The 26,516-nt window shown below is 36.3% G+C and overlaps 2 protein-coding genes across 4 annotated transcripts in view; one reads left to right on the top strand and one right to left on the bottom strand.

The window, feature by feature from the left end:
• The first annotated feature begins 537 nt into the window (after window positions 1-537).
• Window positions 538-26,516, top strand: part of Gtf2e2 (general transcription factor IIE subunit 2) — a 76,348-nt gene continuing 50,369 nt past the window's right edge. Inside the window, exons 1-3 of one of the 2 annotated variants that reach the window (XM_003474876.5) lie at window positions 538-704; window positions 4,115-4,290; window positions 23,729-23,820. In XM_003474876.5, the coding sequence (XP_003474924.1) occupies window positions 4,119-4,290; window positions 23,729-23,820 (264 nt within the window). In that variant the 5' untranslated portion in view covers window positions 538-704; window positions 4,115-4,118. Of the gene's footprint in view, window positions 705-897; window positions 921-4,114; window positions 4,291-23,728; window positions 23,821-26,516 lie in introns of those variants that run through there. The other variant, XM_063240116.1, reaches the window with a different exon arrangement.
• On the bottom strand, window positions 12,386-20,585 carry Smim18 (small integral membrane protein 18). 2 transcript variants are annotated; one of them, XM_013158079.3, is made up of 3 exons: window positions 20,436-20,494; window positions 13,314-13,396; window positions 12,386-12,921 (listed from the first exon to the last, which is right to left on the bottom strand). In XM_013158079.3, exon 3 carries the CDS (start codon window positions 12,883-12,885, stop codon window positions 12,598-12,600), a length of 288 nt encoding a protein of 95 aa, XP_013013533.1. In that variant the 5' UTR covers window positions 12,886-12,921; window positions 13,314-13,396; window positions 20,436-20,494; the 3' UTR covers window positions 12,386-12,597. The 2 variants fall into 2 exon arrangements, with proteins under 2 accessions (XP_013013533.1, XP_005005985.2); XM_005005928.4 differs by lacking the exon at window positions 13,314-13,396 and having other exon boundaries at window positions 20,436-20,585.

Genomic DNA, 26,516 nt, shown 5'->3' with positions numbered 1-26,516 from the left:
TACAGATGCTTCAGAATCTCAGGTGGGGACGGAGCTCGGGTTGGGGTTCAGGCACTTAACTCTAAGTCACGATTTCCCTTTGCTTGCCTTACTGGGTTTTTAGTTTGTTAGTTTGTTTCCTTGTAAAAGAGAACTGGGATGTTTTCTGAAGTTCAAGGGCTGGTGTTATTACATAAAGTCACAAAATAAATGTTGAAACATCGAATAACCCATGGGTTAGATTCCGGAGCTCGTGAAGTTTCAGGCTGCGTGAAGAAAGGTGTTTTCCATTTTCATCAGCGGAGTCCCCCGACACCTCCCACCTGGGTCCAGTTCTGTAATCCGCTGATAGACATCCTCCGCTGTCATGGAGACCGACGACGCTGGGGCCGCTCCGCCCCTACCCCCACCCGATAGGTTCCCAAACCCGGCACCCGAGGGCGCATGCGCATTCTCGGCGGCGAGGAAGGGGGCCGCGGTGGCTGACGGGACTGAGCGTCTCGCCGCCAGATCAGGAAGTGGCGGGCGGAGCCCGGGGCCGAGTCGCAGTCTGTGCCGCTGGCGTCTGCGGCGAGAGACCCGGACCTGCCGGGTCAGCGTTGGGCGGGCAGGCGGGGGCGCTGACAAGGAGTAGGAAGCGGTGGCCGTGCGGCGCGGGCAGCCAGCCGAAGAGGAGGAGGCGCGGGAAGGCGGCGGGGTCGCGAGACGTCGCCCGACTCGCTCAGGTAGGGGCTGCGGCCGCCCGTGGAGGGCGCCGAACGGGAGTCCTCGGCCGGGGACGCGTCGCCTCTGGTCCCCGAGGGAAGTGGCGTGCTCTTCATCCCGCGAGAGGCTGGGTCTGCAGCTCTTTAAACCAAGCACTTCAGCGCGCCAACTGGTCCCTTGCGAGCATTGTCTTTTTAGGCCGGAGTTTCTTGGAGCAAACTTTGCGGGGGAAAGAGGTAAAATTCGTAGTCCCGAGCTGAGTAGCCCAGCGTAACGTGTCTGTAGTTTGGGCGTCCACGGTGTCCTGCTGCGGGCAGTGATTTAGGGGCGGACATATGGACTGATTTTTCAGCAATCTTTTGGAGATGTAGTTTGTAATGATTTCTAATTAACTAAAGTAGTCATTTTCAGTAAAATCTTAAGACGTTTTTCCAAAGCAGATATGAGATCTTTTTCTCTTCTGAATTTCTTGCGGCAGGCAGCCTCTTTTCTCAGCTCTGGGCTATTCATAGAAGTGGCTTAGGTGCCAGTGGCACCTCTGGGGCTCCGGTAGGGAAAGACGCAAAAAAAAAAAAGTAAAAAGGCGGGCGGTTTTAGGGGCAGAGATCCATGGGCTGCGGAGCCCAAGCTTTGTCTCTATCCATTAACAGAGCAACACGCCAGCTATCCGAGTTGTGGGAGGTGTTTTATTTATTTAAAAAAATGTAAAATAGACATGGAGGTGTGTGCTGTTTACGCACGGGTCGGAACTGAGCTGTGAAATTCTGTAGTCTATTGAGTGGTCTCTGAAAAAGGAGAAGTTTAGGTTGAGCGCGGCACATTGTTAACCCTTGTGCTCCAGGTGCCGCTGAACATTGTTTTAGATTAACTTTACTTGTTTTCCCTGTCTTGGGTAAGGAGCGCTTGACTGAGGAGTTATATTCTGGTTTTTCCAGCTGTTTTGACTTTTAACTGTACCACTTCCTTTCAAATTTTACTTATTAAACCAGTAGTAACTCTAGTATCTAGAGTGTTGTGAAGCACAAATACTGTAAGCATTTAGGTTTTTGTAAACTATAGAACTTTTAATGTGTTAAAATCATTATTAAAATTCTAGAGTCTTGTCAAGGTGTAACAGACAGAAATGTTTCCTGTTTAGGACTTTACAATCAGCGTGTTTCTTCCATCTTCTCAATTGTGGTTTTTTCCTTGTCTTCACGCTTCGGTCTTTCCAATGCTGTTTGTTTCCTACCTTCCTCACCCTGAATTAATCATTTTATTTCCTACCAGATCTAATTCAAAATATTAACACTAAAAATAACGTGCTTCTATGGTTTTAATATTTAAAAGTCATTTTCATTGGTATTTTGTTTTCACATTTGGAGCAGGTGTCTGTAGCATTGGTACTGTCCTCATTTTATTTACAATGAAATCAAATTTAGGAGTTGCCTAGGCATATTGCTGACTGTTAAAAACTGAAATCAAGAAAAGGCAGGTCTAAATCACACTCCTTAAACTGAAATTCATACTGATTGTTCCTTATCAGTGCTTATATTTTTAACTTCTAGTGCCGCAATTCACATTTACTCATTTTAAATTTTTTTATTTTTATTTTTATTTTTTTGAAACAGGGTGTTCCCCATGCAGCTGGCCTTGAACTCACTATGTAGCCCTGGCTGGCCTTGATTCACAGCAGTCCCCCTGCCTCAGCTTCCCAAGTGCTGGGATTGCAGATGTGGGCCATTACATGGCCCTATTCACTGTTTTTTGGCCCAATTCATTGTTTTTTAAAAAAGGTTCTCCACACTTATTTATTCTCCTTACTTGAAGGCAAGGATTTCTTTTCTAGAAGCTTTCAAAGCTTAGAGCACAAGTGCCTGACACAAGACATTTGTTTATGAAAGGCTTGTGAAATCAGTAATAAGATTAGTGCAATTTAAAGGTTTTCCATTTATTAAATATTTATTTATTTTTTAAACAAATATTTATTGATATATCCTGTGCTTAAAGACTTTCAAAATACTTTACAGATAGAAGCACTTATGACTTTTACTTTACCATAGTGTGAAAGTAACACACATTCAGTAGAAATTGTGCTTGGAAGGCCAGAAATATAGCTCAGTGACACAGCGCCTGCCTGGCATGTGCCAAGTCCTGAGTTCGATTGTCAGTACTAAAAAAAAAAAAAAAATTGTACTTGTAATTTTTATCCTTTTCTGGATAAATGTGGTATTGTACTTTCTGATGATGCTGGAAAAAATCAGTGGTCTTCAGCTCCCAGCCAGCCACATATCATGAGGGGAAAAAGCTGGTAATTCACAGTGGGTTCTGTTGCTAAGCTATGCTTAGTATGTTACGTGTGTTGAAATACATTTTCAATTTAGGATGGGCTTATCCGCTGTAACAACATTGTAAGTCAAGGAATGCCAGTATAACATACTCATTTCCCTCTGGTTAACATTAACCACAGCCTTGACAGATTTGTTCATAGTCAGCTTGAGTTCTTTGTACATCCTCGATAGGACACAAGGAGAGTTCAGAAAAGATAATTTTTATTTTTTTAGATTTTTGATTGACTTGTTCTTTGTCCTGGTTCTTTGAATTTGCTTAGGATAGTAGAGTGTTAGAATTGGATGGGGTGGGGGGATTAAGAGGTTACTTAGTCCCATCACTCTCCAAGTCAGAAATTTTCTGTATGCATTTTATAAAATAATAGCCCAGGCTTTTCAATAAATGATTGAGAGTTCACTAGTTATTAAAATACACCATTTCATTTATAAGCAATTCTGATTTTTTTTCCCTGCATTGCACTTAAATTTGCTTCTTAATTTCTGTCCTGTAGTCCCAATGTTGTTTCTAGGACAGTAATGTGAACTTCAGATGTAAACCACACTAATTTAAAACTTTCTAGTAGTTTTTCTTTAAAAATTGGTGAAATTTTTATATCAAATCTGATACACGAAAGATTATTTAAACATTAAAGTATCTCACTAATTAAACTTTCTACTAACTCTTTGAAATCCGGTATATGTTTTGTACTTAAAGTACATCTCAATTCTAATTAGCCATGGTTTAGATACTTAATAGGTACATGTAGTTACTGTATTGGACAGCACAGTGTAGAGCTTTACAGAAAAATTCTTTTTGTCCTTTCTTTAGTATTTCCTAGCCCATTAGTTGGCGCACAACAAGCATTATTTTTTGAGTGAATGAATAAGTGAGTAAAACAATAAGTGGTAAATAATAAGAGGCAATTTTATTTGGGAAATAGGGATTCGGCATTCATGGTTGAGTGCCTTGAATCTGTGTTAAAGATATTTTTGGACTGGGATGTAGCTCATTGGTAGTGTCTTCATAGCATGTGTGAGGCCCTAGGTTCAATCCCTAGCATTACAGGAAAAGTGTATTTGTATTGTTTAATAGTTACATGTATTTGTTTTTATGTTTTCAGCATTATGGATCCAAGTCTACTGAGAGAACGAGAACTGTTCAAAAAAAGAGCTCTTTCTACTCCTGTAGTGGAAAAACGTTCATTACCTACTGAGTCATCATCGTCCTCATCATCATCGAAGAAGAAGAAAGCAAAGGTAGAACATGGAGGATCATCAGGGTCTAAACAAAATTCTGGTTAGTAAAATTGTTAAAGAATGTTTGGTTTTTATTTTTCAGGAAATCTTTTAGGAAGGGTTTTTCAACTCATTGTTCATACTGATTTTTTGTTTTGTTTTTTATAATAGGGCCTTACCATGTAGTTCAGGCTGACCTTGGATTCACCAAGGTCATGCGGATGAGGCCTTCTTATTTTTCTTTTTTGTCTTTTTGAGACCATGTTTTACTATGCAGTTCAGGCTGGCCTTGAACTTGCTTTGTTGTCTAGGATGGCCTGGAACTCGCAGTGATCTTCCTGCCTCAGCCTCCTGAGTGCTGGGATAACAGGTATGCAGCACTACGCTTAGCCTCATATCTTGTTTTTTAAACAGTTTGTTAAACGTAAAGGATTGGCTGCCAGTATGGTGGCTCACACCTGTAATCCCAGCATTTGGGAGGCTGAGACTGGATCACTGCCAAGTTTGAGGCTAGCCTGGACTATATAGTAAGACACTGTCTCAAACAAAACAACAATAAAAGGGATGGGATGATAAATGAATTTAAGCTCTAAAGATGTTAATGGTCTTGTGTTTAGTTAAAATTTAAATTTTCTACAAAAATAGTCATTGAGATTTACTTTATATACAAAACAGTGTACAATTTAATTCTTTATTTCATGGTACTGGGGATTGAATCAAGGGATGATCTAACACTGAACTGCATACCCAGCCCATTTTTTATTTTGAGGAAGGGTCTGCCTGAGTTGTTCAGACTCGCCTTGAACTTCAGATTTCTCCTCCTCAGCTGCCTGTGTAGCTGGAAGTATAGTCATGTGCCACTGTGCTTGACCAATTCAGATATTTTTAATAAGCGTTCAGAGTGTGTTACCATCGCTGCACTCTTTTAGAACATTTTCGTCATCTCCAAAAGATCCTATATATGCCCATTTTCAGGAATTGTTCCTACCCCCACCTCTGTCTTTATATTTGATGTTTTAGGACAATAGCTATAAATGGAATGTCTGTAAATTAAATGGTTGTCTGTGACTTCTTTCACTCAGTGTGTTCTTGAGTTACATCTATGTTTTATGATGAATCAGTACTTAATTCCATTTTATTGCTGAAGAGGATTCTGTTGTATGGATATATCACAGGTCACCATTTAATAGATATTTAGGTAATTTCTATTTTTCCTGTTTCTAATAGTATTGCTGTGAACATCATTTACAAGTCTAGGTGTTTAAGTATTCACTGTATTTTTCCCCACTGTATTTTTCTATCACACTTTGTGTATTTGCAAATATTTTCTCCAAGCTTGTGCTTGTTTTCATATTCTGAATATTTTTTGATAAAGGAAACTTTTGTTTAATTGTGATGAAACTCAACCTTTTTTTTTTTGGTTTGAGAGGGGTCTCACTATGTAGTTTAGGCTGACGTTGAACTCATTATGTAGCCCAAACTGGTCACTAGTTTATGGCAATCATCCTGCCTTGGTCTCCTGAGTATTGGGATTACAGGGGTGCATCAGTAAGCCCTGCTTTTTAAATTTTTTTTTTTTTTTTTTTTGTGGTACCAGGGATTGAACTCACAACCTCGTGCTTGCCAGGCAGGCGCTTATGCCACTGAGCCAAATCCCTGGTCATTTTTTTTTTTTTTTTAAACTGGTACCATGGATTGATCTCCCGTCTACATGCTTGCAAGGCAGGTGCTTATGCTGCTGAGCTAAATCCCTAGCCCCACTAAGCCCAGCTTTGATTTATAGTCCCCCCCCTCCCTTTTACTGTATCACTTATGTTCTTTATTTTATTTTATTTAAGGAGAAAAAGAAAAAAAAAGGGTACAAGTAATACAAAATTTAAAAAATAGTAAGAAATCACTAGTTAATAGATTACATATTCTCATCTTAGAAATAGTTGTTCAAGTTACAAAATTAAAGCATATAAAGTAGACTTTCAAACAGTGAGACTGTAAGCAGTTTTGTTCAGTGACCAACAAAACTCAGTAATATGGTTATTTATCTTATACACTTAAACATATATGCAGTTATAACCTTTAGAGTACTTTCTTTTTTTTCTTTTCTTTTCTACAATAACAATTACACATTTTGGCTTTTATTACTTCCACAGTTCTTACTACTTTTTTTGAAGAGAGTAAAACCAAATGCAACATATCAGAACAGAGTCAGTCAAATCAAAAGGAAGGACATAATAGATAATGTAAAAAACAAAATACAAGGTGATCAACAGTGGTTACCATACTGCCTCTTGCTATTTTAAGAAGAATTGCCAGTTATAATAAAATTGAACAAAACAGTAAAGAATAAAACCAAAGCATTGGAGACATTACAGGACTTTAAAAGAAGATAATAGTCAACCGGAATGGGCGTCAAAATGAATCTTATTGTCTTCACAGTTGTTGCCTATACTTTTGAACTTGGTACTATCAAGCCAAGCAGAATAGGGGAAAATCGGTCAAAACAAGATGGTGAGGGCAATACAGGGTTTTAAATCAAGTTAATAGGAAATCAAAATAGGTTACTATAATGTATCCTGCTATTTTTTATTTATTTTTCCCTTAATTAAAAAGATAAAAAGAAAAAAGTAAATAATTTAAAAAAGGAGATTGAGATAAAAGAGGGCATAACATCAAAACGGCGCAGGTCAAAACATAACCATTTAAGCAAAATAGTGTTTCACCACAAGATATCTTGACATAAAAGTAGTTACCATAGTGTCTCTTTCCTTGAAATCTTTGAGTATAACTTTGTGTACTGTAGCACCAAACATATCACCAAACAATGTAAAACCATTCAAGAGAATGACATTATTACAGGGTATTTAGAGCCAACTAACAGAAAATGAACAATGGTTTCTGTATAATCTCTTTGTCTGTAAAAGTTTTTGCTTATATTATCACATGTAATAAAATTCAGTAAGACACAACCTGTTAAGACCGGTGGGGACAGAAGAATAAAAGCTTGATGGGACTTCAAAACAAGATGATACTAAATCAGTACTAGCTATTATGATGTCTTGTTTTCTCCAAAATAGCTGTTCCTACCATCCAATCTTCTCTGCCTCATTTCTGTTGAGCTCTTTTTCTGTCATTGTCAGTTTGTCTTCTTCAGTTCTCTTTCTGCTCCATTCATTGTGGCCTCTCTGCCACTATTTCTGGAATCTTGGTATTTTCCTTTTTTAGAATATCCTGCAGTATTCTCTGTAGAGTTGAATTGGTGGTTGCAAATTCCCCTCATTCCTCTTTATCCTGGAAGCACTTTGTTTTTCCATCAATTTCTAGGGACAATTGTGCAGGATATATCAATCTTGGCTGGAGGTTATTATCTTTCAAAGCTTGAATTATTTCCTCCCACACTCTTCGTGATTTGATGGTTTGTGCTAAGAAGTCTGCTGTAATTCTGATGGGTGTTCCCTTGTAAGTGATCTGTTTCTTGTCTCTGATGGCTTTTAATATTCTGTTCTTATATTGGATTTCTGGAAATCACTTATGTTCTTAATGTCATATCAAAGAGACTTACTCAATTCAAGGTCATGAAAATTTAATTCTATGTTTTGTTTTAAAGTTTTATAGTTCAGCTCTTTACATTTAGGTCTGTACTATGTGTAAGTTGATTTTTGTGTGTGGTGTAATTTAAGAGCCTACATTCAAAGTGAATTTCTTGAATTCAAGGTGAAGTTAGGCCTATATGTTAAACCACACACAAAACTCAGCTCAGATATATAGATATAGATGAAGGAGCTACAACTACAGTTCAGTTTTCCCAGCGTCATTTCTTGGAAAACTTTTTTCCCCTATTGTATTACATTGATCCATTCTTCCAATATCTATTGACCACAAATGAAGGCGTTTCTCTGGGGTCTCAGTTGACTTATTGGTGATCGAACTCATCACGACCTTGAGCTTGCCAGGCAGGCGCTTACACCACTGAGCTAAATCCCTGGCTCTCAGTTGATTTATATGCCTGTTTTTATGCCACTACCTACTTAATTGATTGAGGTAGCGTTACGGTTAAAGTTTGAGATAAAGAAATACAAATGCACAGGTGGGAAATGTGACGCAGGGGTAGAGGCTTGAGAGGGACATGTGCCTGCATGAACTTCCACGGTTTGTGCTTCAGCATCACAAAAAGAATGAAGTGTAAGCCTAGCTAACTAGCTTGCTTGCCTGCTAGCTTCCTTTCTTCTAAGATTATTTTAAATTTTTTTTTTTTTTTTTTTTTACTTTTTTGGGGGGGTGTCTTTTTCTTTTTTATCGGTATCGGGGATTGAACTCACGACCGCCTGCTTCCAAGGCAGGTGCTTTTGCCACTGAGCTAAATCCCCAGCCCCTGATTATTTTAATTTTTATGCCATCCTTCGCATTTCCATATAAATTTTTGGTTCAGTTTGTCAACATCTGCAGAAAAAGTCCACTGGGATTTTGATAGATACTAGATTGAATTCCTACATCAACATAGGGAAGAATTACCTTCTTAACAATGTTGGTGCACACCTGTAGTCCCAGCATTCTGGGAGGTTGAGGCAAGGAGGATCCTAAGTGTGAGCCCAATCTGGGCAACTTTGTGATTTAGTGAGACCCTGGTCTCGGAAAGGACTGGGAATATATGTAGTGCAAAAGCCAGTACAGTGTTTCAGTTCTCTGTGCTGTAAAAACAAAACAACCACAAAACAGAAGCTGGGCATGGTGGTGCAAGTGTCTAATAACAGCACTTGAGGCTGAGATAGGAGGGCTGTCTCCAGGCTGACCTGTTTCAGAGACCAGTGTGGACTACATAGTGAAAACCTGTCGCACAAACCCAGAAAAAACACACACAAGTAATAAACATTTGGGAGAAATCACTAGTGCAGGCATTTGGGTTTAGCGTTCCTTGTGGGTAGGTCTGTCAGATAGTTTCTGATAAGTAGGTGTTTTCAAATTTACTTTTATTTCTTGAGTTAATTTTGGTACTTTGTGTCTTTTCAGTTTCATTTCATTACTACGTTGTCTATAAAGTTTTTCAAAGTATTCTCTTTTCTGATTTTAGGAATTTGTGTATTTTTGTTTCTTAGTCTTATTTTGACTATTTTGTTGTTGATCTTCTCAAAGAACAAAATGCATTGGTTACTCTTTTTTTATTTCATTTATTTCTGTTTCAGTGTTTTCCTTTTGTTTACTTTGGGTTTAGTTTACCCATATAAGTTGTTATCTTTTATTTTTTTAGCTTTTGACTTTTTGAGACAGGGTCTCACTGTGTAGTTCAGGTGAGCCTTGCACTGGCTTGCTTAGGCTGGCACCAAACCCATGGCAGTCCTCCTGTCTCAGCCCTTGAGTGCTGGGATTTCAGGTGTGTGCTGCCGAGCCTGGTTTAAACTATCATCTTTTAAATAAGAAGGTCAGGGCAACATAATTCCCAACCCTAATAACTTAGTTACCAAAGTAACAATAGTAATTTTCATTATTGATGTCCCTCTTGTTAGATGTTCTTCAAGCTACTTTACTGATGCCTGTTAAAACAGCTTATTTATCAAAGTAGCCCTATCATTGTATATTAGTTTTGTCTTTCATTCCAAAGAAATTTACATTGAATTATATTAAAAACTATTTTGAGCCGAATGTGGTGGTACATGTCTGTAATCCCAGCACTCAGGAGGCTGGCAGGAGGATCATTGCAAGTTTGAGACCAGCCTGTGCTACAAAGTGAGCTCATGGCCAGCCTGAACTACATAGTGAGACCCTGTCTCAAAAAGATAAAAACTATTCATTTTTGTCTTTTGAGACAGGGTCTTACTATGCAGTTCAGGCTGGCCTTGAACTCATGTGTTGCCCAGGCTGGCCTCAAACAGTCTTCTTTCCTCAGCCTGTAAGTGCTGGTATTATAAGCATGTACTACCAGGCTGGCTAAAATTATTTTAAACATTAATGCAGAGCCACTCTGAGGCATAGTCTTTTTGATCTGCTCAGGAATTTTGTCTTCTGCACTGTTTCATTTAACAGGCGTGAGCGCCTGCATAAGACTTTGCTTTCATTGGTCAGGGGTATCCCTAGAAACAGTCAGGATAGGGTCAAGTCTGTTGTGGTCACAATCCCAAAGTCTTAGTGTCCTAAAACAACAGAGTTGTTTCCTTTTATTGCAATGTTTGTTATCGATGGGTAGAGTTAGTTCCTTATAGTTACTCTAGGACTGAGTAACAGCCAGGTTTGAGGCGTGTCCCCTGTGTCATTCTGATTTAGCATCTTTCAAGTTCTTCTTCATACAGCAGGCAGTGATTTTTCTAATCTGTCATTCTTTGTAACTCTGTTACCTCAGTATTTTGTATATTAAGTTTCAGAAGTCCTCTGAAAGTTAGTTATATCATTTGTATTTGTTTTTGCTAGAATTATAAAAGAAAGATACTTAGTGGGAAAGTGATTTCAAACTGTTCATTATGGAGTTTTTTTAGAGATGGTTTCATTATGTATTCCAGTGTGGCCTTGAACTCATTATGTAGCCCTGACTGGCCTTAAATGTGTGGAGATCTTCCTGCCTCAGCCTCCCAAGTGCTAAGATTTAATTAAAGGTCTTTAAAATGAAAATAATAAGTCTCTATTCCCCTCTCTTTACCACCTGGTTACTTACCACAAAGACAAAAAACAAACACAAAAGCAAAACCCATTTCGTCAGTAATGGAGGGAAAGAAAGAATCCTTTACAGTCCTCCTAGCCCTTTCTTCTCCCATAATTTCTCTTCACATGTCAGCTGTTTCAGATTTTTCCATATTTGTTTTCAGGCTTTACTTGTATGTATGTAAATTTATAGCAATATAATGTTATTGAAAGTTATATTCTGAATTTATTTTTCATTTCACATACTCATTGTTTTTTCATTTTGTCATAGGATTTGGTAGTTTCTTGATCTGTTGATGTGTCACATTTAAAGGTTTAGATTTTTCATGTGTGATTTTTGAATAGTGCCATAAACATTTTTGTTTGTACATGTGCTTTTTTCTTTTAGACTAATTTTGCAGATTACATTTCCAAGAGTGTCATTTCTGATCTGAGGGAGTATAGTGGTTGCGAGCATGCTTTGTTTTGCTTCAAGGATGATAGCAAGACAGTATTAATGTGATGCAGTAGTATCTCTACAGCCCTGGGAATGTCAGGAGACAAAGCTTTTATACTGTTTTTAAATTAAAGATTTTGAACTGGGTTTGAACTCTAGGGCCTCACACTAAACTACATCTCCAAACATTTTTTTCTTCTGAGACGGTATCTTGCTGAGCTGTCCAATCTGACCTAAAACTCGGCTTCTCTTATGTCACCCTCCTGCTTAGGTGAGCGTACAGCTCTGGAGAATTGCCATGTTTCTTTGACTCTAATAGCTGGTTTTTACTCACTTTGCTGTCCGCTACATTTAGTATCTTAGTCCTTAACAGAGTGAATGTGAGAGGTAAAACAAGAATAAGCTCAGGAACTGCTATTTGGCAGTGTAATAGTAAGTTTTGGTTTGAAAATAGTCTGGGCTTCTTAATAGATCATATATTTCTTATGAAACAACTGGTCAGTTTGGTGATTTTATGCAGGTATACTTGTGTCTTTTCTGATTGTTTTGAGACTTTTTTTTTTTTTAAAATCAGTACCTGAGATCAAACTCACGACTGTGTGCTTGCAAGGCAGGCACTTATGCCGCTGAGCTAAATCCCCAGCCCTTTTTTTAAGACATGATTTCACTATGCAGTTCAGGCTGACCTTGAACACACTTTGTAGCCCAGGCTGGCCTTGAACTTGCAACGATACTCCTGCCTCAGCTTCCCGAGTGCTGGAATTACAGGTGTGTACCAGCATGCCCAGCATTTTATTTTGAGATTTTTAAATAATTACGTAAAATTCAAATCATTAAAATATTTCTTCAATAAATTAGAAAATATTGCTATTCTGTACACTTAGGAACTTAAGTATTTTACTTTGGATTTAGAAATGAATCTACAATAGCGTTTTTGTAGAAATCTATACTACTTTTTAGTCTATATAAATTGTTGAGCATAAATGATTTTAGCACCAATAACCTTGATTATGTTTTCCAGTTTACCTTTTTTTGCTCATTATTGAGAACTAGTAATTTCATTGAGTTTTTGAAGTGTCATATTAAAGATACTGATAGGTTCACATTTATGAAGTTTTACTGCATATTTAATGTAAGGTACACACATACACAAAGTGCATATTTCACTTGTGTTTTCTTGTACTGAAAATCTTTTAATCATTCAGAGTCAGAGTCAGCTGTTGTAGTAACAGTTGGCCTCAGGAAATTTTCTTTTTTCTCAGAAGAGTCTGAAGTCTGCTTTTAAAGATTTTGTACCTGTTCTGTAGAGGGCTACACCACTTCGGTGTCACGTTTTCTGATGTTGTCCATCATACTTCTAAGAGGGTTAGGTTCATTTTTCAAGTCTTTCACAGTTTTGTTTTTTGCACAGCAGCAGCAGTCAAGCACTTCATAGAGGAAGGCTAGTACTACCAAAGATACCACGGTGACTATAAATAAAAGCAGGATGACAAAGCAGGCAGTGTTCCAGTTGTCATGGAAAGGATAAATTTTTTGTACTTGAAAGCCAAGGTACTGATAAACAGAGGTAGTGGTTTCATTCCAGTGGCTGGAACCCATTCTGAGAGATTCTACTTCTTGTGTTGCTCTTTGAATCTGCAAAAAGGGGTAAAAAGTGAATGTGTATAACTAAACTACAGGTTTGCTCATTCTGATCTCAGTCCTAAGAGTTCTTGGAAATTTACATAGGCAATATGAATTTTACTTACTGTTTAGCAGAATTAGTGACAGAATTTTATTTTTTAATTTCTTGTATATTCCAGATATTTAAATCATTTTCATGTGTATCATTTGTTAGCTAAATATTTGTGTTTTTAAGATTCATATTCAAAAATTAATTGCTAATGTAAAGAGGTGACCGGTGACTGAATTGGGTTTAAAACTTGACTAAAGCAACGGTAAGTGAACTGCTGTGTATAAGAAGTCTTGGCAGCTTGAGGTTGTGTTCTGCAGAGTGCACCTGAAAAAGCTTTTGTGGCTTCTCTTACCTTTTTGGTTCAGTGTATTTCTGCTTCCTATTTCCACACCATTAAACTTCAATAACAAGTGATCTGAATCAGGAATTAGGGGCCTAAGAAAAAATAGTAGAGAACGAAAAGCCAAATGCTTTTAGAATAAGAATAAAGTAAAATTTAGGCTGTGCTGCCTGTGTAGAGCCTTAGACTTGACCCTGTTTGTTCTGTGGATAATAATCTTAGGTTTCATATACTTAAAAGTTATGTATGGACACTAATATTTAAAAAATACATGGACAAATTTAGCCTTTGTAGGGTTAACAGTTATTAATACTTCCTTTCACATAGTAAGCTAGTGAGTTAAACTTCAGTATTATTGCATTAAGTTTTGCTTGTGTTTACCTGATACTTGTTAGACCTTAAATGAAAATGTAAGGATTAAAATTTGATAGTATGGAATTCCAGTAATGGGAAACTAAATGAATTTGGATTATTTTGATCTTTTAGAGTATACCTTAAGCTAATTTTTAAAGATTACAAAAGACTTATATACTAAGAAAGTTTTGGAAATAAGAGAAAAAAGTTTTTGTTAATTCATTGATGACTATCATTTTATATGTCTTTTCCTTTTCTGGTACTAGGGATTGGGCCTAGGAATGCTGAGTTACGTCCTCAGCTTTTTTGGGGGATGGTGGGGACAAGGGATTAAACTCAAGGCCTTTGCACTGAGCTGTATCTCTAGCCCCCAATTTTTTATTTGACACGAGGTCTTGCTAAGTTACTGATTTTCCCAGACTTGGGCTTCACTTGCAGCCCTCCTGCCTCAGCCTTCTAGGGTGCTGGTATTACAGTGGTACCTTGGTTCATGAACTAAATTTTGTCCATGATTTAAGGCAGAACTGGTAAGAATGAATCACTGAACTGGTAAAATGTATCAGATTTTCCCATAAGGCTAAACATTGAACCTTTAGGTTAAATTCCTTTCTGACTTGGTTCATGAACCAAGACACTCACTATATTTTGTTTTGAGACAGAAACTTCCTAAGTTGCTTGGGCCAGCCTTGAATTTTAGATCTTCCTACTTCAGTCTCCATGGTAGCTGGGATTACAGGCCTTTGTGCCCTACCCTATGGTATGCCTTTTCTTTACAACATATTTGTAAATACACTTTTATTCATCCTTACAAAAAGTGCTTATTTATTACCCACTCTGTACCAAATACTTTTCTAAATTCTGGAGGAATCTTTTATATAATCTGTTTCATGTAAAGAAGACTTAGTGGCTTTCATACAGAAGTATGAAAATGTATGAGCTGGGCATGGTGGTTCAGAGCTGTAATCTCAGCACTTTGATAGATTGAGGCGGGAGGATCATAGGCTCAAGCCTGGGGCAATTTGTGATCCTATCTCAAAATAAAAAAGAAGTAGGGCCCTGGGTTTAATTTACAATACTGAAGAGAGTATAGGGGAGAGTGTAGTGAATGTTCATGGGCTTATAATACAACTTCATTTATCAGCTCTGTGCCCCGTGTACTTTCCAGTTGCTTCCACTCTGTAGGTTATTTTTATTTCCTTTCTTTTATTATATTTGGGATTTTTTTTTTTTTTTTTTTTTTTTTTTTTTTGTACCAGAAGTCAAACTCAGGATCTTGTACTTACCAGGCAGGTGCTGTGTCGATGAGCTGTATCACCTGGCCCTATATATATATATATATAGGGTTTTAAAACTTTGGGATCGAACAGAAGTTTCCCACCTGAGTCAGTAGCCCATTTCTCAGAGAGGTTATCCCTGTTGGGGCTTCTGCCACTGTAGATTTGTTTTTCCTTCACAGAAATGGAGCCATGCATGGTTCCCTGGTGTCTTTTTTCCAATTAATATAAAGTTGGTGAAATTTATCTATTAGTAATTTTTTAGTTGCTGTGTAATATCTCATGGTTGGAACATACTACAACTTAAAAATTACATTCTCTGTTTTTTCTTCCTTTTGAAGGTTTTAAATTTTTTTCTTAAGTTTATGGTACATTTTAGATATAGAGAATTTAGAGTATTGTAACATTTATAGCATTATAGAGAATCTGCACCTGTATGTACTTTGTGTTGGTTCTTCTTTCTTGTCTCTCATTCCCCTCCTCCATTCTTCCCCTCCTTATTCACAGAAGTTTTATTTCCATTTTTTCCTCCTTTTTTTTCCTTTTAAACTTTGAGGTTGATAAACTTGTATTCTGTAAGAGTTCCTTTCATATCTTTTTTGTTTTCTATCTTAAATCAAGTTTACTTGAGAAATTGCTTCACCTCTGGTGGACTTTCTTTTTTTCCTTCTTGGATTTTGAAGGTTAAAGTAATGAAGGGTTAAATGTATGTTTTCTTTTGGGTGTGAGAGTGCCTTCATGGTGCATAGTGACCCTCCCTCCATCTTCAGGTGAGGGAGAACATGTTTAATGGGCAGTAATAGAATTAACTAATTGCTTCTGTTCGGGGATATGTGGAAATACATAATGTGGAATATATGTTTGTCCCTCCTCATTAGAGCATTTTCATACTAATCTGTACACTCAGCCTTTCACAGTTACCTGCTTCTCCTTTGAATTTCCTCTTCAGCGCACATTCCTAGGGAAAGCAGGATAACTGCCTGGCACACCTCCGGGGGCACCGTTTCACGTTGTGCAGTGGGGGCCATTTGTAGACTGCAGTGTGTTGTGTAAGGTGAATGTCCTGACAGGCTGACTGTCCATCTCACCTCTGTGTTCTGATTGCCACTTACACAAACATTCAACTCACAGAAATGGACTCATGTGGAGACAAAAGGTAGTCCTTTCTGACTTGTCTTCCTTAGGAGAGTGAAGGCACTGGAGACAACTTGTGTGCATAATCTTAAAAATGGTCAGTGATTGGAGCTTCTTGAAAGATTTCTAGTGCTGCTAAAATACAGACATTCCTGGGAGGAGTACCAGACACTGTTGCAGTTTTTAATCTCAGTAGAACAGGGAGAGGAAGAGTGGAGGACCTTGGGAAAATAAGAGAACAGAGCCACTTGTGTGAATGGGTAAAGAGCAGGAGAAAGCACCTGAGGCTTTACTGAGTCCTAATTTTATCGGGGCTCACCTAGAGCTCCCTTCCCTCTTGTATTTATGGGAACTATTTTTTACATTTCCTGTTAAGGCCTTTCATTCAGGTTGACCTCTTTCTGAGTCTTTTCCCTCCTGGTGCTGGGGATTGAACCCAGGGCATGTGGGTGCCAGGCAAGCACTCTTAGTACTGAGCAGCATTAACAGCCCAGTCTTGTTAAAATGTGTGTGGCAGGTTCTTTGGAAGGCTTCCAAGTCTGGGCTTAAAAGTAGCTGCAGAGCCCACAGTGATAGGGAGAGAAAGACACATACAGAGGAATAATCTCTTTGTATATTAGGCTTCTCAAATTAGTTTAATCCATGCTATTAATGAACTTAATTTAAAATTTTTTCAGAATTGATTTTAGATATCTCATTTACATAAATTTAAAGCCTCATCTGAAATCTTATTTCCATAATAAATTTGTTTTTCTTTTCGAAATTGGCTATTTAGGGGCTGATCATACAGGTTAGTGGCACAGCGCCTGCCTGGCAAGCATAAAGTCCTCAGTTCTATTCTTGGCATAAAAACAAAAAGAAATTGGCTATATGAATCTGTAACTTGTGCCTGAATACATGATTCTTAAGAAGTTATTATTTTCTATTTTAATTTATTATGAGGAGACCTTTTTTGTTGTGACTTTAAAATTGGGGAGAAATGGTTAGCACTAATAAAATATACCGTTTCAAAATGAAATTTTAGAATGATTAGAACATTGGCATATGAAATGTTCTAAAAGAGGACCTTTTTTTGAGGTCCTCTTGCCCCTAAGATGTAAAGCAGGTAGGGGGAGGGAAAAGGATGACAGAAAGGCAGACAGACAGAAACTCAGCCAGGTTCAATTATTTGAGGTGAAACACAGCTAGGTTCAGTTACATGAGGTGAGCCATCCCTGAACTTTTTAAATTGTCACAGTGTTTCCACAGACTCACAGGTAGCTCTGTAGTGATATGAAAAGATGTTTGGGACATGTTAAGTGAAAAGAACAAGGTACAAGATAGTATGCCTACATGAGAAGGGGAGATAGTACCTGAATTGCTCTGTCTGCACAAAAGTCTTGTCATGATCTACAAGATGTTAATAACATTGTGAGGATGGGTGGGAATGAGTGGGGGTACAGGGATATGTCTGAGACTTACTAGTTTATGCCTTGTTATAGTTCTTTTGGTTTTTGAACAACTTAAACTTATTACTTGTTTAAAACTGAAATAATGTATTTTAAAAGGAAAGGAAAAATGCTGTTCTTTGACTTTAGCTTTTAAAAGTTTGTGTCATATTTCAATTTTAGAGAATTAGAATTAGTAAACTTTTTTTGTACTTATGATTAAACCCATGGCCTTGTGCATACTAAGCATGCTACCACTAAAGTCTACATCCCCAGCTCTGTAAACACCCATTTTTATTAAATTATACTTTACTCACATAAATATGCATAAAATTATTATGCTTGCAATGACTGGGATAGCAGTGTAGGCCACTTCCAAAATCGTATGTATGCTTTGCTGGAAATTTCCAAGCCATTTAGCAGAAAGTGTATATATGTCAAGTTTATGTTGTAAATCGTGATGATTTGCAGCTTTGATAATAGATGAACCATTCAAAGATTTGTGTTTTAGTGTCTGAGATCAACTGAAAAAAAAGTAAACCTCATAACGTTCTACCATTTTCCACTCTAAACTTAGTATATATTCTTTCAAGATACAGAAGAGCTCTGGTAATTTTTTGAGTTAAATGTAAGATGAAGACTGTTACTTTACAGTAATGGTTAGCACATGCCCTGTGATCCCAGCAGTCTAGGAGGCTGAGGCAGGAGGATTACAAGTTGTAGTCTAGATTTTACACACTTTAGCCAGACCTGGACTCATAATAAAAGTAAAATTAAAGAAGGGATAGGGATGTAGCTCTGTGTTCAGTTGCCAGCATTACTAACAAAACAAAATAGTTCCTTTGGTGGATTAAGCATGCAAAAAGAAATATACCATTAGAATATTCTCTCATTTTGAGACTAATTACTTTGAAACTAAAATATAAGTTTATATCAAGCAAATGTTACAAACATGCATTATAAAAAGCAAGAGAAATGGTAAGGAGAAGAAAAATAAAGATGTATTATACTTTTTGGGGTCTTCAATTAAATTGTCCCTTTAACAATTTAATTATAGGAATAGGGAACTTTAAACCAAATAACATATTTTTGGTATATTTTTAATGTATTTCCTTCACCTATTTTTCTTCCTATTTCATTGAGTCCCAGTGGAGTATTTATGAAGCTAGGATGGAATTGTTTTGAAATCTTCGATAACTGGATAAGAATAAAATTATATTTTGCTTCTATTTATGGTAAAATCTCTTAAATTGAATTCTCTGGTGCTTTTAAGCATAGCACTTGAGAATTAATCATGACTTTAGAGCAGTTTAAGGTCTGGAACTCTGAGATAGATCATGCCGCTAAGTCTGTTTTTATCTGTGCTAACTATAGATAGATAAATTGAAATTAAATATAAATTGGTGTGAGTGTTCAAACCTTAAGAGTGGTTGAATTTCTGTCTATAGTTCACCTGAAGTTTAAGTTTTAACTATTTTATTTGACAAAATTATGATATCTGGGACCTTGCATACTTTGTATAGCAAACAGGAATGATTTCTAGGTAGTTAACCCCGTGTGTAGAACCTGAGAGATCTAATATCTGTTGTAAGAACCTTTTTTTTTTTTAAATTTTAAAGAAAAAAACAAAGATCAAGAAGCAAACAAACTATCAAAAAACAAAAAGCAAAATGAGGACAACAAAAACATACAATAGCAATATAGGATTTCAAAACAAAATGATATGTACTTAACAGTGGTTGGTACATTGCATATTGTTTTCTTCAAAATAGTGGCTCAAGTTGACCCTTTGGGTTTTGTAAGGGATAATCTACACATGTTAACCGAATGCTAAGAAACAGAAGGGACAAAACTTATGAAAAAACCATTTAATGAGTAAGTATACCTCACACAATAAAGGGTAGAAGTTGGATCTTTAGGTCAGTATGTATTGTATATATCCTGGATCTCTGGCATCTACTAACTAGTGGTATTTTCATGTTTGAATATTACAAAATTAGAAATTTGGTCAGTACTTTATACTAATTTTTAATAGACATGAATGGTTGTTCTGAGCTGTGAAAATAAGCTTTTTAACTTGAACTCTCTCTCATTCCTTAACCAGTTCTGTTTAGGACATCATTATTTTAAAATGTAAAAAAGACTTCCTTTGTATTTGTTCATAGGATCAATTTAAGAATAATTTCAATATTTTTAAATGCTATGGTAAATTTTTATTTTTGTGGCTTAATCAAAAATGAAAGGCTATCTAAAATATTTTTATTTAATTATAGTATGACTTACATTACAATAAGATAAATTTCCCTGTGAGGAATTATTTTAATTAAAATGTTAGGGAAGTCTGAAGTGCTTTATAAATTATCTGGTTCACATAACAATAAACTTTACGGTCTTAATTTTATATAAAAATCAAATTGTAATGTTTCTTGGCATTTTCTGAATAAAATAAAAAAATAATTTTGAATTATTTTGCCCTGTTTGTTAAAATACAGGAAACTTTGAGTAGCTACTTTGTCAGCCAAGATAATTTGCACATACAATCAGAAAGCTTTAGCCCAGGATTTGCTTTTAGTCTAGATTTTTCTTTAAGAAAAATCCTTTGTTAAGACAGGCCAAGCTGCTGAAATGAAATTGCTATGAGAAACTGAAATTAGCAAGTAGCTAGTTAAATCAAATGTTTCTGGTTTAAAGTCTGGATATAGATCATGTCCGTATAAAATGTAATACATTTTCCATTAAGGTGCAGATATAGTAAGGGTGCTTATCAAATTGCACAAGGCAGTCTTCATATTTTTATAATAAAATCCTACCAAGCAATGGAATGAATAATTGCTTTTTTGAGTGTTTAGAAGGAACAAAGCTTTCTGGTTGATTATATGCTAAAATATTTTTCTATTGTATCATAAGGACATGGATTACCAAATAAAAAGATGGTATAAACCTACCTCTTGTCTGAAGGGGTGCTGTTGAAGCGATGGTATCGTCTGTTTGTAATGCAGTCTAGTGCACAGCCAAGATGGAGCTGCGCTCCTATTGGTTAGATCACAGTGCAGTGGAGTTTTCCTCCACATTCATTTGCATTAAGCCCTGCCACCCTGAAGAGTAAATCATTCATAAACCTGAATAGAGCTGTCTGGGATATCGACTGTCACTCCTTTTCTTTTCTTTTTTTAATCCTTAGGCTACATTTCTGTTGGGAATTACTAATAAATTGATATCTCTTAGTGTTTACCTCTAAAATTTCACATTCTTCAGTGAATGTTTTAATGCTGAGGCTATAAGGTAATGCCAGGAAGGATAGTGACCTCGGAAATAATGGTCTGGGTAACCAACCAGCTTGATGTTTTTTCCAGGAAGTGTACATACAGTATCTCGTAAATAAAATTTCATTTTTTAAAATTTTTTTGTCAATACTTGTCCCATATGTAAATCTGTCCAGAAGTGATTATGATGATTGGATGTAGAAGCAGTTCTGAAGGAAAAGAAGTAAGATTTTTAGCTTTCAAGCTGTAAGAGTTCAAGTAGGTAAGCACAGTGTACATTTAAAACACAGTCGCAGTCTGTGTGTTTTAAATGGTAAAATCATCTCCATTTGACTGTTCAGAGAGAATCTTTTTAATTATCATATATTATTCAGAGTTTGGTTTAAACATAACAGCATCAAAATTTTAATTAATGAAGTGACTGGTAAGATACCAGTCAGCTGTATACATCCTTGCTATGTATATTTGTTTTTTTTTAAATTATAGATAAATTGATAGGTTCTGGGACCATAAAGGGATACTTGGAAATAGCCTTATTACATTCATTCATTCAACAAATATGTCTTGGATATTGACTGTGGTAGGCATCAAGAGCCAGAGACCCTGTGATAAATGAAACTTTTAATATATTATTGTTCTCTTTTTTGTAGTCTTCCCATCTATTTTTTTTTGTTGTTGTTATTGTGTTTTGTTTTGTTTGTTTTTGACACAGTGTTGCTCTGGAGTTCAGGCTGATACCGAACTTGTTTAGCCCAGACTGGCCTTGACCTTGTGATATTCCTGTCTCAGCCAAGTGTTGGAATTACAGCTTTGTACCACCATATCCAGCTCCAGTTAGTTATTTATGCAGTAGTGTAGGATGTGCTTAATAGTATTTTACCAAATTAAACAAGGAAATAGGAACTGTACATTTAAGAATTTCTGTACTCTGGCAACATAGCTGGTTTCAAAGGCTAGTTAATAGGTCTTTTACAAGGCAGTATCACAGGATTTGCACCTTTATTTCAATCTGTGCAGTCATTTTTACCCTCAGTTTTCTTATTTTAAGAGAAGACAGTAATACCTCTTAAAAAGGGGTTTAGTTTTTTTTGTTTGTTTGTTTGTTTTCTTTTCCCCTTTTGGATACAGGGTCTCACCAAGTAACTCAGGCAGGCCTTGAACTTGTTGCGGTCCTCCTGTCTCAGCCTTCTGAGTGCTGGGGTTATAGGTGTGCGCTACCACACCTAGTATAAATGGTTTTGTTTTGTTTTGGGTCTTTTTGACATACGATGTCATTATGCAGTTCAGGCTGGCCTTCAGCTCACTTTGTAGCCCATGCTGTTCTCAAACATGCAACTTTACTCCTGCCTCAGCCTCCTGAGTGCTGGGATTACAGGCATATGCTGTTATGCCTGGCTTGTAAATAGGGTTTTAAGGAGAGATTAAATGTGAAAATAATTTACACTTATATTCTGCAAATAATGTTCAATAAATATTAGTTATTACTATTGCTGCTTAGGTCTTGAACACCTTGGAAAACTGAACTGTGAAGATAATGTTTATAATTGAAATAGTGACTGCAAAAGAACACCTATAAGACAGTTTTTGTTTTGTTTGTTTTGAGACAGGGTCTCCGTATAGTTCAGGGTGTCCTTCAACCCACTGAGACTGGCCTCAAACTTGAGGCCGTCCTCTTGCTTCAGCCTCCCAGGTGTTGTGACTACAGATGTGCACCACCACACCAGAGTATGACAGTCTTAATAGTATTGTTATTTTGGAAACAGTAGACTTCTGTGTGTCAGTTGTTTGTCAAAATTATAACTAAGTTTTTTGTTTGTCCCCCCCCCCCCCGAGATAAGATCTCCCTAATGTAGTTCATACTGGCCCTAAACTTAGTATGTAGCCGAGGCTTGCTTCCATTTCCAGGTGATCCTTCTGCATAAATCTCCTGACTGTTGGAATTATAGGCTTGTACCACCATGCCCAGCAACAAAATTATTTTAAAAGGAAAGTTCAGTATGAAGTTTCATTTTAGTCTTCAAGCTTGTTCAATAAAGAGTTTTCACTAATTGTTCTCAAAGGAGTATTATGTTGCCATCTAGAAGCTCTCTTGGATCTCTGAAAGTCCTTACATTTGACTTGTGGTGGACTAATGCAGTCTTTTGTTTAAATGATTATTACCAAGTCAATGCTAGAGATTGGCTCCTTCTCCCCTTTTATTTAGCCTTTCTGTTTGTGGATCAACCACATGGTTGGTCTAATGCAGTGCTTTGATGATATAAACCATATACTTCCGAGGTTTTTTTTTTAGCATTTATGATTAATTTTTATATGGTTCCTTCCTATAAATAATGGAATGTGTTTGTGATGCAATCATGGTGTTAGGGTTTTTGAATACAATAAAATAATAGGTGTTCTGAAACACCTATTATCCTCTATAAAAAGTCGGTCTGTCTTTTTTTCTCATTTGCGCTCTGACTTAACTAAAAATTAATTATTTTACTGTTTTTAAGTCTGCTAGAAAAACTTTTGATTCAGATTAAGTTTTATAATGTTTCAATGTTTAAATATGGGGGAAGTCTAATCAAATTTAAGGTAAGAGTAAGGTTAAAGTAATCATGAAAAAAATATATATATACATATGTATATATGTATATATATATTTTTTTTCTTTTCTTTTTGGTACTGGGAATTGAACTTGACCCTGCACTTGCCAAGCAGACACTGTGCCGCTGAGCTGTATCCCTGGCCCCAAAACTACAATTTAATGATTTTAAATTATTTCTTACTTTGTTTCTACCCTTAGTGAGAAAATAGTTTAATATGTACTCAGAGATACAGTTTAAAAAAATTTCTTTTCATCAGAATATTATAGAATATAAATAGATGAAAAGCTCAAATACTTTGCCAATTTCAAATCATCTTCCTTGCTTAAATGTGATAATAATGTATAATATGAAATTGTTAAAGTTGTCTTTTTTAAACTTAATTTCCAGATCATAGCAATGGATCATTTAACTTCAAAGCACTATCAGGAAGCTCTGGATATAAGTTTGGAGTTCTTGCTAAGATTGTGAATTACATGAAAGTAAGTATTTGTCTCAAACAACAAACATCCAATTTAATATTTTACCTAAAGAAGGGGATTAAGGTTCTCAGAAGTTAAATTTGTATACACATCAGAATTTATCAGATTATGCATTGCCAGTGCATGTAGTTTATTATATGCTTGTTATACTTCAATACAATATGAAAATATGAGTGCTCTCACCCTTTTACATTATTTTATTTTATTTTTTTTTTTTTGTCATTTTTGTTTTTATCAGTACCAGGGATCAAACTCACGACTGCCTGCTTACAAGGCAGGCACTTATGCCGCTGAGCTAAATCCCCAGCCCCTTTTACATTATTTTAAATTGGCATTGTAGCAATTCACATAAGTATACTTAATTTATAGCAGTTAAAGTACAGTTTAAAAGTGTGGCCTGGCCATAGATGTGTCCCCTTTTAACTAGTCCGTAACTACTACCAAAATTAGTTAGAAGGTAAGAATGGTTTTTGGTGATATTGTGTCCATCGTGTGAAATGTAAAAACTATATTGGACGAGAAAATTACAGAATTACCGAGTATCTTAGAAAAATATTGACTTACAAAAGAACTAGAATTTAATATTTGGAAGGATCAGTATTTTTGAGCACTTAAATTTTCATGAAGATTTGACTTTAATGAAGACTTTATTTTATTTATTAAAGTGAAATTTTACTTAACACTAAAATGGCAAAGTGATTTGAGATTTCCCCCGTTGTTCCAGGCTCATTTCCATTCACTTACCAGTTTTTGTCTTGGAAAAAGTCAAAAACAGTACTATATTTGTTGCTGTTTTAATCTCACTCATCTGTTCCCTAACATATTAGTGTTTTTTGGTTTTTGTTTTTTCCCTTCACAGTCTTTTCTCTATAAGTTCATGTTGGCTATTAATTCACCATATAGTCCAAACTGGCCACAAAGTTGTGGCAATCATCCTGCCTCAGCCTTCTGAATGCTGGGATTACAGATGCACTACTATGCCTGGCTAAGGTTTTTAAATACTAAGGTTTCTCTTTTATAATTTAGGGGACTTGATATGTGATTATGTCTGAATTGTATGGCTTGTTTGATTTCTAATAGAAATATGTTTATAATTTTCCAGTATCAAATGATGCAATTTGATATGTGTTCACCATTCATTCTATTCATTCAACCCCAAATATAGTAAAGAAGTGTTAAAAATTGTATCTGTTACTTGCAGTGCTTTCAATGGAATATTCAGAAAAGGTGCAGCTGTTTAAGACTGTCAGTTTATTGAGGGAAACTAGTATTGGAGTTTCATGTTTTTTCTGCTCTGTTGTGTAGTCTTCTCTTAGATGGATAACTTACTTATAACAAAGTGCCTGTATAGAACAACGATCTTCAAGTATTTCACTCACATCTCCCCTGGAACACTTTGCAAAAGCTGTGTATGCCTTTGCAGAGATTTAAGTTAAAGTTAAGGAGCATTATTTAACCCAGAGTTTATACAGCTACCAGAAATACGAAATTCCTGTCATATTACAATGTTTCAATCAGGTATATCACTTTTAAATTTATCTAATAGAATCTAAATGTTATTAAATTTAAAAATAAATGATCCTAAATGGTCAGAAATTTTAATTTTTTTTTTTTTTTTTTTTGTCTTTTTCATTTTTATCGGTACCAGGGATTGAACTCACGACTGCCTGCTTGAAGGCAGGCGCTTATGCCGCTGAGCTAAATCCCCAGCCCCAATTTTAATTATTTTTGAACTTGTCTTTTCTTTTATTGTCCTTGAATTTTATCCTTATATATGTTTATGATTTAAACTTTTCATCAGTTATCTTTCAGACTTCTTTGCCACAGTAATATAAATTGAAGTTAAAAATCTTTTTCATCTGATCTCAAGACTAATTATTAAAAATGTCTTCAGATTTATTTTTATAATTGCTGTATATCAGTCAGTGCTTACTAGAGAAACAGGTAGAATGCAAGATTTTCAAATATATAAGAATTTATAAGATTGGCTTACAGTGGCTCCCTGCAGAGTCAGGTGTGGAAAGATGAAAAAGGTTTGTCTGTGTACTGGAAACCTTAAAGGTCCTGTTGAAGTCCTGGAGCTCACTGTAGCAAGTCTGAATCAGAAGGCTGAAGGATCAGTGATCAATTGCCATAATAAAGGTTTCCTGAAATGTTGTTTGAGTCATTAGAGTTTGGTGTACCTTCACACAGTGCATCATAACTTTTGAGTGGAGGTGAGGGGAAAGCCTGCTTGAAAACAAAAAATTATGTGGGGAAAGTGTTACATAATCTGTTAAACTCTACAGTAGTCCCTTGTACACCCTTTTGAAGATCTGATAAGACAAGGAACTTGGCCAAGAAAAAGAAAATAGCAACAGAAATGCTCCTTAGAATTTATTCATTTACTTATAGAAGAACTGTTTACTTGCACAATGAGAATTACATAGAAATCATGTGGAAAAAGTTCAAGGGTACTCATCATAGAACTGAGATAAAGATTCACAGCAAGAAGTAGTAACTCTAAACCAGAGGGCAAAAAGACATATACAAGAAGTTTGGAGTTAAATACCGAGAACATTTGGCCAGGAACAAACTGCCTGTCACATCTCATCAGCCTCCGAAGTAGGTTCCACCACCGGCCACTAATTTACATTGTGCCAGTGACTGGGACATCAAGGGAGACTGAAGCGTGTTTGTTGGGCCTGCTTAGGAGC

This window comes from Cavia porcellus, unplaced genomic scaffold (assembly GCF_034190915.1).
Source record: "Cavia porcellus strain 051 isolate PalLab524CR breed Dunkin Hartley unplaced genomic scaffold, mCavPor4.1 scaffold_29, whole genome shotgun sequence".
Lineage (NCBI taxonomy): Eukaryota > Metazoa > Chordata > Mammalia > Rodentia > Caviidae > Cavia > Cavia porcellus.
This window is presented reverse-complemented; position numbering and strand designations above follow the sequence as displayed.

Coding starts and splice junctions, on each gene's coding strand:
- Smim18 (XM_005005928.4), bottom strand. CDS start 20,561: ATGTGGAGGAAAACTCCACTGCACTGTGATCTAACCAATAGGAGCGCA. Junction 12,922..20,435: donor AGCACCCCTTCAGACAAGAG/GTAGGTTTATAC, acceptor CCCTTTTTGCAG/ATTCAAAGAGCAACACAAGA.